We start from the raw sequence: 16490 nt of genomic DNA on the forward strand, positions 1-16490 counted from the left end.
CAGGGTGTGTGTGTGTGTGTGTGTGTTTGTGTGTGTGTGTGTGTTTGTGTGTGTGTATGGTTGGCTTTCAGGATACTCTTAATTGTACATTTCACAATTGACAGAAAATCACAAATTTCAGAAATGCTTCTAGGCAGGGATCATGGAAAATGTCCCACACAGTTTAGTTCACATGTCCTCTATGGGCCCTTTCAGTCTGTCCCTAGAGGGTTTCCGGTGTACACAATGCAGGTAGGCTACTTTCCGGTGTACACAATGCAGGTAGGCTACTTTCCGGTGTACACAATGCAGGCAGGGGCGATTCTAGATCTAGAGCTTTGCTGGGGCACAGGCCCCCAACTCCCAATAGCCTACATTAAAAAAAAAAAAAAAAAATGTGCGCGCAATATGAAATAAATGGCTAACCTACGGGTAGGCTACAAGCTTCAAAATCATTATTGTCACTGTAATACTGTAGGACCAGCACTCTCCCTCAATTGTTGTAGCAGCCACTATCCAGCAACATTCAAACACATAGGCATAAGTAGGCCTATACTCACTGCAAGAATTTAATAGGCTTTCCTACTAACACAAGGGAAGCTTATTTTTTCAAAATTGAGATATACTTCCCTCCCAGGCAAGGGTCCTATAGTCATCCTGGCAATACTGCAGTTCTTTGTAGCTTAAATAGCCTACTAAAGCCTTCATACTGACTTTTGGTGATAATTTCCAAATGTAGCCTATAATAATCTGCACAGAATCAGAGACTCTGATTCTGTGTAGATTATTATAGGCTACATTTGCAAATGCAGCAAACTTAAGTTTGCCATTAAACCATAGATCAAATCACAGCACTGGCTACCAACATAAATGTTAATGTTACCGTTAATGTGAGCAATTATCATACCTCCCTCATCCTCCTCATCTCTCCTCACTGTTCCTCTCCCTCTGCCTCTGTTCAGGAAGAATGTCCATCTCTGAATAGTTTATCAGAAGGCTATGTTTAGTTTTACAGTAGGACAGCTTCACAAACAGTATACGCTACTTTTACAGGACTCTCTCTACAGTATACGTAAATCATTAGGCCTATTAATTCTCCGCATGTATGCATGCAGCCTACGCATGATGTGAGTGTGTGTGTGAGGGAGAGAGCACAAGCTGGTAAACTGTTGCTAAATTTAGGCTACAATGACGCTAAGCATTGAAAAACAGATGCTAATTATGTGGGCAACATTCTCTAACAGCGATCAACTTGTCATTTTTTCTGTCAAACAAGCTGTGGATTTGTTTTAGGCCTAACATTAAAACAGGAGACGACTTACTCTGTGCTCAAAGTGATGTGATGAGCTCCAGCAGTTTCCACAATACAACGAAACACTCGGAAGAATCATGTGAACGATTTTCATTGGTTGTTGCGTTCAATCTTACCCAGCTACAGAGGTGCTATTTTCTGATTGGCTATTATGGCCCCTTTATTTTTTTCCTTGTTTATTTGTATTGGCTGGTAAGTGACAGGCTCGAGTCATGACTAAAGCAGGCACGGAGATGCGCTCATGAATGCCGTTTCCAGCGAGAGCAGCGCTAGAATTTTACTGGGGCACTGGAGACTTTTACTAAGGCACGTGCCCCAGTGAATAAGGTCTAGAGACGCCCCTGAATGCAGGTAGGCTACTTTCCGGTGTACACAATGCAGGTAGGCTACTTTCCGGTGTACACAATCCAGGTAGGCTACTTTTCTGTCCCTAGAGGGTTTCCCGTGTACACAATGCAGGTAGGCTACTTTTCAATCTGTTCCTGGAGGGTTTCCGGTGTACACAATGCAAGTCAAGTCAAGTCAGTTCTATTTTTAAAGCGCATTTAACATGCACAGAGTGCAACCCAAAGCGCTCCACAAACAAGACACATAACAACAAGACAAAAGATGCCGGATAGAGCAACATAGTCGCCAGCGTGCCCGTGACATCAAGACATGACAAATACATTTAAAAAATAACAAATACAAAATATGCCGGACGGAGCGGCATAGTCGCCAGCGTACCCGTGTCACCAAGACATACAAGACAGACAACAAAACAAATAAACAAATAAAAAGTAAAAAAAAAAAAAAAGAAAAAGAAAATATATTTATAAAAGGGGGAAAAGTGATGTTAAAATTAGTCCAATTTCCAAACCAGCTGAAAATGTCCAAGGGCAATGATGACCCATGAAAACTGCGGACAGAGCTGTGTCTTCACAACCGATGCAACGCCAACAAAGTTCTTTAGAAACTGACCAACCAGGTGAATTCACTGGCAGTCTGGAGATAGCGTTAACGTTAGGCCTTGTAGACTGCAGTCTGGAGATCACTGGAAGCACAGTCTGAAGTTGTGGGTGATCTTGTAGATCCGCAATTCGGTGGACTTCTAACAGCGACCGTTTGTTGCTCCGTGAGATTGCAGCTCTTCACCGTTAACGTTAGTCTGCAGTTGGCAAGGCAGCTCGCAGGTCAGCAACAGCTCGGCGGCCACGGCAGATCTTTCGCAGAGTAGCCTAGGTCCAGCTGTCCCGAGAGATCCCCTCGATCAGACAGTGAAGTGCAACACCGCTCACGGATGGATGGAAGGAAGGCCCAGCTAGGGCAAAAGCTAGCCATAGCAAGCTACCAATGGACAAACGTCAACGACATCAGCTGACTTAGAAGCAGTAAAAAGGACTAAGAATAACACAAAAACTATCAAAAATAACGTAAATAAATAAGGAAAACATTTAACTAGACAAACCAATACAAAAAAATAAACATGACATTACATAAAATTACGAACATTACATAAAAACAAACAAAAACATGATGCCAGACGGAGCGGCGTGTCTCGCCAGCGTCCCCGTAACCTAGCAACCGTGCAGGTAGACTACTTTTCAATGAAAATGTATCAGACTTTGCCGTAGTGGTAAACATCAATTTTTCATTTTTGTTTGTCCCCAGGTTAACCATATTAGCTACCATAATGTTGTCTGTGCCACTGGAAAAGCATTAGGAATGCACATGTTTGCTTATGTAGTTGACAGGGTCTATACTGCACCGTACAGCGCATCTCTACTCTATACTGTTTCGTATACCGCACCTATCGTATGGTATACTGCATCATATACCGCACCTATCGTATGGTATACTGCATCTTATACTACTACATTGTATACGACACCTATCGTATGGTATACTTCATCATATACTGCATCGTATACCGCACCTATCGTATGGTATACTGCATCGTATACCGCACCTATCATATCATATGCCACACCTATCATACCGTATACCACACCTATCATATCATATACAGCACATATCATATACCACACCTATCATACCATATACCGCACCTATCGTATAATACTGTATCGTATACCGCACAAATACATGAGCGCAACTATTTATTCATAGCATGAAACAAGCACCTTAACCACGTGCATGTTGAAATCAACTTGAGGGCAATTCCGCCCAAAACTGTCACATCTATAACGCCAACACAATGTCATGGTATTTAGTTGGCGTTATTGATGTGACAGTTTTGCGTGGAGTTGCCCTTGAGCATTTCACCAAATGCTCAGAGCCCTTTCCACCACACAGCACACGGTGGGCTACATTTGCATGAGATGAAAGCACCGCAGCTCTCCATCTATCCAGGGCTTCAGCACAATGCACCTCTTTCATGCCCTCGCCAGGACAAAACACCATGCACATCAAACATCACACCGCACACTTTACCTCACACACCTTCGATTGAAGGACAAACACACACACACACACTCCTCTTTCTCTCTCTCTGTCACACACACACATACACACACACACTGACATAGACGTATACACACATGCACTCACACTCATACACACATGCACATAATTTCAAAGTCATGAATATAGAAGCAGTTCTAATAGACCCCAGACCACTCATACCAAGGTTCCATTGTTTGGGGCAATACCCGGGCTGAACAGACTGTTCTTCTTTTAATTACAATCATTACGTTGTTTGTTTGTAATGTAACTGCACACTGATGACACAGAGACATTAATGCAGTCGGCACACAAATCCCCTTTGGCCTTTTAGATGAGAGGACAAACAGGGAATAGATAGGAAACCCAGAGATAGAGAGGGGGAGAGAGAGAGAGAGAATGAAGGACACTAGTTTAACACTTCATTTCATGATCCTTCTATTCCTTAACCTTTATATGACAATGCATATACCTTATTTGTCATGCCAATAAAGCACTATTAACTGTAAAAAAATAAAATAACATTGAATTGAGAGAGTGAAGGAGAGAATGAGAGAGAGAGAGAAAGAGAGAGACTGTGCTTTGAATTATAGAGCACAAGATCAATCAATTATAGACCTATCAAAACAACAAAATGAACCCAATTTCTCCATGATCCTACCCACCTCTTCCCAATCTCCTTTCTTTCCTTTCAAACTCCTCTTTCCTCCCTCCTCTCTTTACACACTCTCCTCTCTCCTAGTCTCCCAACAACTCTTTATGAGCACATAACTGTCCGTGCCTGTGCCTGTGTAAAAACATGACTTTATGAGCACATAACTGTCCGTGCCTGTGCCTGTGTAAAAACATGTCTAGCCCCAAGACCTCTCATTTCCCCCCACCACGATTCTCCTGAAGGATCCTCTGAGGAAGAGGAGGCCATCAAGGAGAGATGTAAGAGAAGGTGCAGAGAGAAAGAGAGAGAAGGGTGCCATGTAGAGGGAGGACATGATCTAGTAAAGATGGAGGGATGGAGGGAGAGAGAAGGAGACAGAGAGACAGAGAGAGGGGAGGGGGGGATGACCATTATGACATTTCCAGACATTACTCAGAGGTGAAAAAATGAGGCTCCCCGATTGGGTGGCCCAATCCTAGAATTCCTTTTGGGTGGCGGTGGATATGTATGTGTGTGTGCGTAGGGGTGTTCATGACCCCTGTGCCGGGAATACTTCCAATCTAATTGTCTAACGTAAATCACAGGGACATTAGACGTAATCCCTCCAATCTAATGAGTTTATATCTTTAATCTCTCGTTTGTTTACATAGACCACATGCTAGACAAATATCTATCTCATCCCATTATTTAAGCTCCAGCTGAAAAATAAAGAGATCTATTTCACTATTTCATTATATACAATCATAAATAACCAATTATTTAAGTGTACGGTTCTTAGCAGAGGCTTTTGTCGAGCGAGACTTCTTATGGCATCAATAAATTTAACATTAACATTAAAATTAACAGTTTAAAGTAAGGTCATATAGCCTATCAAAAAATGCAAATATTAGTATTATAATTTAAAAAATTAACAGAAACAAAAAAATATAAAAATACATTTATAGTAATCTTTTAAAATAGCTATTAATTCAAGTCGCAAAATTACCTTGATTGTTCCTTTGTATTTTTTGTTTGGGAACAGTCTGACTAAAATACAGATGTCGTGTTATGTTTTAACAGGTTACACATGTTAATACCTGTTTTATACACATTTATGGTTTTTTGACTTGTGCATTTGAGCTCTGGCAAAACCTTGCCAGTCAAGATGGATGAATGAATGAGGAGAGGCAGAGAGACAGAGAGAGAGAGAGAGAGAGAGAGAGAGAGAGAGATACATTATTGGGAAAATTCAATTAAAACTCAAAGTAAAATGGAAGTGTATCAATCACTAGAAAGAGATTATAAAATGGCTGAATACTTATGCATCATAAAAGACCCCCAGATCCGAAAATCAGTCACTAGGTACAGACTCAGTGACCACACATTGGCCATAGAGAGAGGCCACCACAAACAAACATGGCAACCAAAAGAGGAGAGGGTATGCTCATGCTGCACACAAGAAATCGAAAATGAAAAACTTTTTCTTTTACACTTTTGATTTTTAAAACATTTGAAAACATCAGATCAATATATTTCACAAAATGTAAAAAAAAAAAAAAATCAGAAATTTTAGAAATTTACAGAATGACACTCAAATTAAATACTTATTGGGAGAGTACCCAACCTTATTACCACTAGCGGCACGATATGTCACAGAATGCCATAAAGCACGAGACAGCCACTAGGCAAGCCAATATGTATTGTTCCTTTCTTTCCTTCTTTACTTTTTTTCTCCATTGTGTGCTAGTGTGTGTATGTTGGGGTAGGAGGTGGAGTGTGCGGCGTGGGTGGGTGTGTGTATATGTGAGTGTGTGTGTGTGTGTGTGTGTGTGAGTGTGTGAGTGTGTGTGTGTGTGTGTGGGTGGGTGTGTGTGTGTGTGTGTGAGTGTGTGAGTGTGTGTGTGTGTGTGTGTGTGCTCTAATGTTCTATTATTTTTATTATTCTCCATAGTCAATGTCAATTGTTATTATTATTATTATTATTATTATTATTACTATTAATTGCTAATTCTTTTGATGTAACTACTGCTTTGGCAACATTGCAACACTTACAGTCATGCCAATAAAGCTCATTGAATTGAAATTTAATTGAATTGAGAGAGAGAGAGAGAGAGAGAGAGAGAGAGAGAGAGAGAGATGGTTGGATGCACTATATATTTTCATGAAAGAAAAGGGGCTTTAGCCTATTTATTAAGTTTAGAGTTGCTGTCTTTTTTTGTCTTCAGTCAATACAAATGTGCTAATAACACTAGTCTGACTAACCTATTATATTCCCTAATCTGGTAAACAATGCACTGATAATGTCGTGATAATGAGCCAAATGTAAAATGTAATAATGAGCAAAATGTAAATGTAAAAATGAGCAAGGTGTAAATTGACAACTAATTCTGTCTAAAATAATACCACAGACCGCAGATAGCAATTATGAGTGACACGTGGCAAACAAGCTAATGTCAGAGGACTTACCGTAGAAGGTGCAGTTAATATGGGAGGCAATTTTTCTCTGACCTTGTGGTCCATCTCTAGTCCACTCTCTTCGTTCATTTCTAAGGACTTGTAAAATTAGAGTGAATACTTAATAACTTTGTTGATATTTGTTAACAGTTGGTTGGCGACTCGAAAATGAAAACTCCTTTCTTACTCGGTGGCCAGAGAACAACGCATATTGTCAAGACTCATCTTCAGGGTCCCGTCGTCATCGTGAGGCAGGTGTGCTCTCACTCACTCAACCTGTTTCTCACGCACTAAACTGATGCTACAGAAACGGGTTGTTTTCCTCAAGTCACGTGTAGCAGGCAGTATAGTCCGGAAAAAAGCGGTCGAATTGTACTTAAAAGAACTGGGGGAGCATATTTCACCCATTTCGTTCCCTCTGAGTATTGCTTATGTTATTGTTTCGCCTGCACGGGCAGCACGGTTGTTCCCTAGCGCCATGTTGTTAGGAGAAGGCGCGTAGAAACCAAAGCTTGGAAACAGATTTGGCCGCCTATGCCTTGGGACGAGCTGTGCGTCACAGCGCATCCGTAATGGTGATGATGTTCGGAGAAAACTGAGCCAGCATTATTTTCGCACTCAATGCAAAATTGAAGTAGCCTAAGTCAAGCAGCTAAGTAACGATTAGGCTAAGTCAAAGCACGAATAAAGCCACTTTATCTATGACTATCTATAACAGCTAGGGTTTGTACATAATTTTCATCACATATTTAACAGAATGTTGTAATTTAGGTATTTTTATGATGGACAAGTAGATCATTTGTAATTGTATTCTCATCAGATGAGTCTGTATTGTCTCCATTAATGTGCCTCAATAAAGATGCCATATAGTTCACTCTAACTCCTGCCTTCAAACTCATCTCAGCACATTTGCAAATGCAAGTAGGTAGTCATTATTATGACCGCCGCGCAGCGAAGCGGCGGTCATATAGGTTTAGTCAGATTTTTTTTTTTTCTTTTCTTTTTCGCATGCCCAAATTTCCGTCAATGAGTCCCGGGACACTGAAAGACCGGGGTACACGAAACTTGGTGGGCATGTAACCCCACATGGATAGCATGGAACCATCGTTTTTCGTTTTGATCTGTAGCCCCCCCGCTGGACTGGACACCCCGAAAGGAGGGTAGGGCAGACACAGTTTTCTGTGAATATCTCGAAATCCGTAGGGTTTAGGAGGACCATTTTTTTTTTGTATGTTGATCTCAAGGGGCCATGTCAACCCATTCCATAACCACTCATTTCATGTATAGCGCCACCTAGTTAAACACAAAAAAGTAAAAATGAGGTGTTGTAATTGAAGGTATCTGTGACCTAACATAGTCAAAACTGCACGAAATTAGAAGTGTAGGATCATTATGACACCCTCTGTATGCACGGCAAATTTTGTGGAATTCCGTTCATGGGGGGGCACACAATAAATTAATTTATGTTACTATACACCAACTGGCCTGTAGGTGGCCGGAGACAGTTTTCTGTGAATATCTCGAGAACCGTAGGGCCTAGGAGGTCCACCTTTTTTATGTATGTTGGTCTTAAGGGGGCATGTCAACCCATCCCATTACCACTTATTTCATGTATAGCGCCACCTAGTTAAAAATTAAAAAGCAAAAGATTAGGTGTTTTCATCACAATATCTCTGGCTGACAAGGTCAAAACTGCACGAAATTAAAAGGGTAGGATCATTATGACACCCTCCGAATGCATGCCAAGTTTTGTGTACTTTCGTTCATGGGGGGCCTTACAATAAAATAATTTATGTGTACATTTAGTGACGTACACCAACAAGGATTCCCGGGACACTGAAAGACCGGGGTACACAAAAGTTGGTGGGCATGTACCCCCACATGGATAGCATGGAACCGTCATTTTACGTTTTGATCTGTAGCCCCCCCCCCCGCTGGACTGGACCCCCCGAAAGGAGGGTAGGGCAGACACAGTTCTCTGTGAATATCTTGAGAACTCTAGGGCCTAGGATGACCATTTTTTTCCGTATGTTTGCCTCCAGGGGTCATGTTAACCCATTTCATGTGCACACATGTGCACAAACAGATACACACACACACACACATACATTCACAGTAATCATACGTATGACACATACACAGTAGACATATGTACGCTTGCATGCACAGGCACATACGCAGGCACACACACAAGCACGCACACACACACACACACACCCACACACACACACACACTCACACACACACACACCCACACACATAACATAAACATAACACAAACAATCAAGAATTTCTCAGAATTATGAATAGGCAAGATGGAGGTGGGCTTGTATAAAATTAATTTTACATGTGAAATCTATGAACTAATCATGTTTTGGTACTTGTTGTCTAGCAGATATCAGTGAGAATTGAGTGTGGATAATGCAATTTAGTGAGACAGTTAGAATCATATAGGCCTTTCAGTGTGATTTCTTTTTGTGCTGAAAAAATGTGCTGGACTGGGCGGCGGTCATATTTTGTACCGCTCTGCGGTACATCTAGTTGTTCAAATATCTCTATTTTTCTCTCTCTTTGTGTGTGTGTGTTATAGCTGTCAATCCTCCCGTTTTTTCCGGGTTTCTCACGTATTTTGACTTTTTTCCTGCTGTCTTCCCGTTTTAATATTTTCCCGTAAATATACCATATTTTAACAATCTCATAACATTAGCTCTACCATCGGACTTGTCAGTCTCTGTAGCCCACTGTTGTCCTGTTGCTACCCCCTTGCCCTTTCAGCGAAAGATGTTTTCAAAGCATCGTTTTGCTTGCTTGAAAGCGACAGTGAGACTATTTAAGATGACAGCTTGGTTGTCGTGAGAGCACGATTCAGTGGCACCTGCATAGTGTATGGCCGCACGCACTGTGTGTATCGGCCTACCAGGCTACTCAGCTACGAGTAGAGAAAGAATTCCCCCTGTTGGTATATTCACTCCAAGTTGGCCTACCATAACTTCCAAACTATGCACTGTAGCCCATAAACTGCATGACAGGCAATTTATATTTTTTCTCTAAAATAATCAAATGCATTTGTTCAACTATGAAGAAGAATTACGCACTAGGCTACTACGCACACATTTTGTTTGCGCAGGAGAGAGAATGACAGTGCACAGGGGCATCGATTCCTGAACTTTAGCCTTGTTAGGGCTGTATAAAGTTGACCAAATTAATATAGGCTGTTGTTAGGCGTAAATAAAGTATAGGCTACTTTGTTGTATTGTTTAGCTGGCCAATGCACGATTATCTCTCTTTTTCTGTGTGTGTGTGTGTGTGTGTGTTTCCTGGTCACAGGGCTCTGTGATATTCTCTTTCTCTTTCCACACACACCATCTGCGTGTCATGTGTCCCAGGCACACCCATTCAGGAAGGACAGCACCATGTAGAGCGTTTCTTTCACAAGAGGCCAGGAGCAGTGCATGAACACCAGCCCAAGAGAGAGATACACACACACACACACACAGAGAGAGAGAGAGAGAGAGAGAGAGAGAGACTTATTGATCCCCAGGGGAAATTCAAGAGAGGCCATGCCATGACATGCTGTGTTGCGTAACACAGCAGTGGTAAAGCGCTGTCACCCTGCTGAAAATCGCACTGTGTGCAGCTCAGAGGACAAGGGTGTTGATGAATCTGTTTACATGCCACCTTCTGTTTAATAGACTCTCTCTCTCTCTCTCTCTCTCTCTCTCTCTCTCTCTCTCTCTCTCTCACACACACACACACACAGAGAGAGAGAGAGAGAGAGAGGTAGAGAGCTTTGAGCTTCTGCTACTGCCTCTGACTTTGACCTCTGGTCTAACAGCAGATTAAATCCATCTGTATGCATTGCCTGGCCTTTCTTGCAGACAGTCTCCAAATGAGGAAGTTCACTTAGTGCATATTAGATTTAACCCATACAGGAACTTCAGGGTACAACCATATGATTCCCTTATTTAGTTCTGCGCAGGACTTGAATTAGCAACCATGCAAGCAATGTACAAAGTATAGTTTAGTTCCTAACTGTATTCAGAGGTTGTTTGAAATTATAGGGCTCAGTTTAGAGAAGTAGTGTAGTGATCCTTACTAATTATGTCAAATACACACTGGCAAAACAAGATTAACAGGCGAGCCACTTACAGTAGCCTACTTACATTAGACAAATCATTCAAAATTAAAAAAAAAAAATCTTTTATTTGTCATTTTCTAACCACTACCATTGGAATACACACATTTTTGAAGGTGTATTCCAACACTTGTGCCCAATGATGGCTTTCAGAGTCATTCAGAGCTTCGTTATTGTAAAGAGAATTCAGGTTACTTATACTTATTTAGGTTTGTATTTTGGTGTGCCCAGCAGAGGATGATTTATGGAGATCTAGAGGAAGTGTTTGAGCAGGAGGAGGATTGGGCAGGACAAGGAGAACAAGGTGAAGGAGTAAGGGTCAACGCATACCTAGCCAATAGCTGGACGACTTATAACGTCTGGCCCATCAATGGCCTGTCAATTTCTGTGTCCCCAGTCAGTGATGTATCAGAATCAGAATCAGCTTTATTGGCCAGGTTTGCGTAAACAAACAAGGAATTTGACTCCGGTTAATCTTTCCTCTCAAAGTACAACACTCATTTAACATATAAAGAATACAAACAGAAAGGTCAGTAAGAAATATAAAAAAATACTGATATAGAAATATATTTAAAAAAAAAAAACATAATAGTAACAATAAGTGTATGTGCAGGATAAATAGTATGAAGAGCAGTAGAATATGGCTATGTATAAGTTGTATAACATTTAAATATATAATAGAACACAGGATAGGGTGGTGGGGGGGGGGGTAGTTGGTGATGTCCGCCTCCTTGTTGCATGGTCATGGACACCTCAACAGGCACAGTCACAGATACAATATACAAATGTACAATTACAATTGAAGAGAGGGAAGGAATAGTGCAATATCAGAATAGTCTGAGATAGTCTGTGCACAACACTGGCATCACAAAATACCTCTGCCAGCTTGTTTGTGACTGCATGAACATGTTGAAAGCAGTGTTAGAGCTGTCGGGAAAAGGGTCACTCTGATTGGCTCTTTAACTGGCCTCCTTGTTGCTTAGAAGCATAGTGTAATGATCAGATATTCCAGTAGGGAGATCCAGTCCTCTGGATGAATGGATCTAATACGCAGTGTTATCTCTTTTTTTTCTCCTCAGCCTGTTGCTTTCCCTCACAACCAAAACACCAAGGACTGACAATGCCATCATTTGCAACTTATTATCAAAAATACACTTTGATTAAAAGTCACATTAAATTAGGGGTTTAAAATTCTATTGTGCTTTTTTAAGTGACACACACTTAGTGAAGGTGGGCCATTTTTAACCTCAGGACAAGTAAACCATGGTGAGTGACAGAAGGTTACAGACAGCAGAATCGTGCTGCTACTGCCCTCTACTGGAGAAAAGGAATATCACCCTAATTTAAATGATGCTGCATGATTCAAAGTGTCTCATGCAAGAACATAAGGTACCATGTGACATACTGTATGATGGGCATTGAGATGACGCACTAATGCTTTGTTTGCAAAGCAGTGTTTGTGCTTTGGACCTTGTTTATGGTATTACATTAGTCAATATTATTATATTAATTGCAGTAGTATTATAATATTAGTAAATATGTGCCAGAAAACCCAGGTTTCCAGAGATGGGGTGATTCCAATGAATCTGGAGATGATGAGTGGGCACAGTAGTGCAGTCAGAGGGGTGGCAAATGGGGCGGCTGCCCACCATGGCCCTCCTTAGAGGTGAGAAGGGTGTTTCCATTAGAAGGGCAGAAGGGTGTTTCCGTTAGAGCTAGCGATTCTTGCAAACGTGTGTATAATGGCAGAGCCGGCGAAGAAGCAGCGAAAACCCTTGACGGAAGATGCAAAGAAAAGGAAAAGAACTTCAGACCGAGCGAGGGCTCGCACACATATTGACACGTACAGACGCTAGGGGGAGTTTCGTAGAGAAAAAGCATCAGGCTTGCCTGGTGTCCCTTTAAGATGGCGGATCCTCCATATGAACGAGCAAAGGAAGTGTAAGTGGCTAGGGAGAGGGTGAAGAAACTAGTTTCGGAAATCGGAAAGGGCCTATGCCTCCTCTGCAGACTCTGGTGTTCCTGGATTAGGAGATCATGTGATCAGGCACAGGGACACTTGAGGAGTCAGTAGACCAAATGGCAAGCCCAGGGTAGAGCGGCTAAGTGAATGTTAAGTAGAATGTGTGCAGGTGTGTGTTTGTGTCTCAGATGAAACACTGTAGAAGGACAGAGTGCCTGTTGGCCAGTCCAGGTACATTCCAGCTGTTACTCAAAGTCAAGGATCCTCGAGGATTCTTGCTTGGTAGAACTGAGCCCGGCCGAGTCAAATCCTTCAAGGCTTCTTCTTAGCATTCGGAATACACACAATTTACTAGTTGCACGAAAGGCTCTTGGTGAGCTTGTTTGTTTCTTGTGGAGCCAGGTGTGTTTGAATCTGCCGCTAATCTGAATGTAACTAAATGTACCGCAGAGCGGTACAAAATATGACCGCCGCTCAGTCCAGCACATTTTTTCCACAAAAAGAAATCACGCTGAAAGGCCTATATGATTCTAACTGTCTCACTAAATTGCATTATCCACACTCAATTCTCACTGGTATCTGCTAGACCAGTGTTTCCCAAAGTCTGGGTCGCGACCCACAGGTGGGTCGCAGGAGAATTTATTTGGGTCGCCAGCCCAGCACAGCACAATTTATGCTGTGTTATAGGTCTAACTGATACCATTTGTCATTTCATACCAGGAAAGTTAACAGTTTTCTATTAGGATGTAGTTTGTTAACAGTTACGGTTTTGTCATAAAAGCTCATGAAACTGGCGCATGAAACTGGGGGACGAACGCATCGCAGAGGGGGAGCCAGAGCATGGATATCTACCTCTCAAAATGAAACCGTTCTGTGGGGCGCCTGCCATGACCTGTACCTCGCAGTTGCAAACTGCAAGGGACATGAATCCGCCTATTTGCACGAACATTAACAGATACCAGTTCCTCAACTTTATCGATTAAAATCTAGTGACCGTGCTGTCAACTAAAGCAGACATCCATAGACCGGATAAGGATATTCAATTTGCATGTAGATAGTTTCGATTGTAGATGCAATCTTTAAAGTTAATAGCAACATCCTCACATTCTTATTTTGCATTATATTAAGCTACAATTTAAATAGACATTTTAAAAACTATTTCTCTCGTTTTCTACCTTGCGAACTCTAAAGTAAAGGCGCATTCTACCGGCTATTGCCCAAAAGCCTCTTGTTCTGATATAACGACTATATAATATAATACAACAATACAATATAACGACTTGAGTTATTTGCTGTTTACATCGGAATTGACGTCCACAGTGTTAAGGACCATTTGTCTGCAACGCAAATAGAAATACAGAAACAGCTTTACTGTGCTGACGAATGCGCAACATGCGAGAATTTCCCCAAACTCTCGGATGCGCATTAAAACGTATCTTTTCAGTAGTCATTTCCAACTTTTCACGCTGATGGTGCTCAAAATGCAACACTACCGTGTTCAAAGCAGGATCTATCTATCTAGATCCTATGGCAATGTATGGTTGGGGGAGGCATAGAAAAGTTGGAGAACCTGTGGCCTAAAACAGTGTTGGTGGTTGCAGGGTAGATTTGAAGTGAAATGGGTCGCGATGGTCTGTCATTTTTAAAAAGTGGGTCGCCAGAAAAAAAGTTTGGGAAACACTGTGCTAGACAACAAGTACCAAAACATTATTAGTTCATAGATTTCACATGTAAAATTCATTTTATACAACTGTCAATGATTCCCGGGACACTGAAAGACCGGGGTACACGAAACTTGGTGGGCATGTAACCCCACATGGATAGCATGGAACCATCGTTTTTCGTTTTGATCTGTAGCCCCCCCGCTGGACTGGACCCCCAGAAAGGATGGTAGGGCAGACACAGTTTTCTGTGAATATCTCGAAATCCGTAGGGTTTAGGAGGACCATTTTTGTTTGGTATGTTGATCTCAAGGGGCCATGTCAACCCATTCCATAACCACTCATTTCATGTATAGCGCCACCTAGTTAAACACAAAAAAGTAAAAATGAGGTGTTGTCATTGAAGGTATCTGTGACCTAACAAAGTCAAAACTGTACAAAATTGGAAGTGTAGGATCATTATGACACCCTCTGAATGCACACCAAGTTTCGTGGAATTCCGTTCATGGGGGGCCACACAATAAATTAATTTATGTTACTATACACCAACTGGCCTGTAGGTGGCCGGAGACAGTTTTCTGTGAATATCTCGAGAACCGTAGGGCCTAGGAGGTCCACCTTTTTTATGTATGTTGGTCTTAAGGGGGCATGTCAACCCATCCCATTACCACTTATTTTATGTATAGCGCCACCTAGTTAAAAATGAAAAAGCAAAAAATTAGGTGTTTTCATCACAATATCTCTGGCTGACAAGGTCAAAACTGCACGAAATTAAAAGTGTAGGATCATTATGACCCTCCGAATGCATGCCAAGTTCTGTGTACTTTCGTTCATGGGGGGCCTTACAATAAAATAATTTATGTGTACATTTAGTGACGTACACCAACAAGGATTCCCGGGACACTGAAAGACCAGGGTACACAAAACTTGGTGGGCATGTACCCCCACATGGATAGCATGGAACCGTAATTTTTCGTTTTGATCTGTAGCCCCCCCGCTGGACTGGACCCCCCGAAAGAAGGGTAGGGCAGACACAGTTCTCTGTGAATATCTTGAGAACTGTAGGGCCTAGGATGACCATTTTTTTCCGTATGTTTGCCTCCAGGGGTCATGTTAACCCATTTCATGTGCACACATGTGCACAAACAGATACACACACACACACACACACACATACATTCACAGTAATCATACGTATGACACATACTCACACAGTAAACATATGTACGCTTGCATGCACAGGCACATACGCAGGCACACACACAAGCACGCACACACACACACACACACACACACGCATAACATAAACATGTACATGCACACAATTCAAGAATTTCTCAGAATTATGAACAGGCAAGATGGAGGTGGGGTTGTATAAAATTAATTTTACATGTGAAATCTATGAACTAATCATGTTTTGGTACTTGTTGTCTAGCAGATATCAGTGAGAATTGAGTGTGGATAATGCAATTTAGTGAGACAGTTAGAATCATATAGGCCTTTCAGCGTGATTTATTTTTGTGGAAAAAATGTGCTGGACTGGGCGGCGGTCATATTTTGTACCGCTCTGCGGTACATCTAGTTATATTCAGAATAGCGGCAGGTTCAAACACCACAGGAAACAAACAAGCTCACCGAGAGCCTTTCGTGCAACTAGTCCTTGGAACAGATTAGCGAGTGTGCAGGAAGCTTCTTTTTGAAGAACAATGAATGTGCCACTGTCATACTCCCACGTTAATTAATTGAATTACGGAATACATGTTTTACTCGTTTGCTATAACAAATCACAGAGCAGTCGTAAAGAGAAACATGTACTAATTAGCTCACAATCACACTTGTTGGAAAAGGTTCAAATTCCCTTCCTAAATGACTTCACACGATTATGGTGTGAGAGTTCAAAGTTGTCAAAA

The 16490-nt window shown here is 41.6% G+C and overlaps 1 protein-coding gene across 1 annotated transcript in view; it reads right to left on the minus strand.

Annotated features, from left to right (window-relative positions):
• Positions 1-6911, minus strand: part of LOC143123968 (putative E3 ubiquitin-protein ligase HECTD2) — a 43852-nt gene extending 36941 nt beyond the window's left edge. Inside the window, exon 1 of the mRNA XM_076285227.1 lies at positions 6834-6911. Within this exon, the coding sequence (XP_076141342.1) occupies positions 6834-6911 (78 nt within the window). The remainder of the gene's footprint in view (positions 1-6833) is intronic.
• Positions 6912-16490: the final 9579 nt, after the last annotated feature.

Source organism: Alosa pseudoharengus, unplaced genomic scaffold (assembly GCF_046254945.1).
Source record: "Alosa pseudoharengus isolate Yale_2024_CS ecotype anadromous, Long Island Sound unplaced genomic scaffold, YU_APseudo_1.1 YU_APseudo_1.1_scf_15, whole genome shotgun sequence".
NCBI lineage: Eukaryota > Metazoa > Chordata > Actinopteri > Clupeiformes > Clupeidae > Alosa > Alosa pseudoharengus.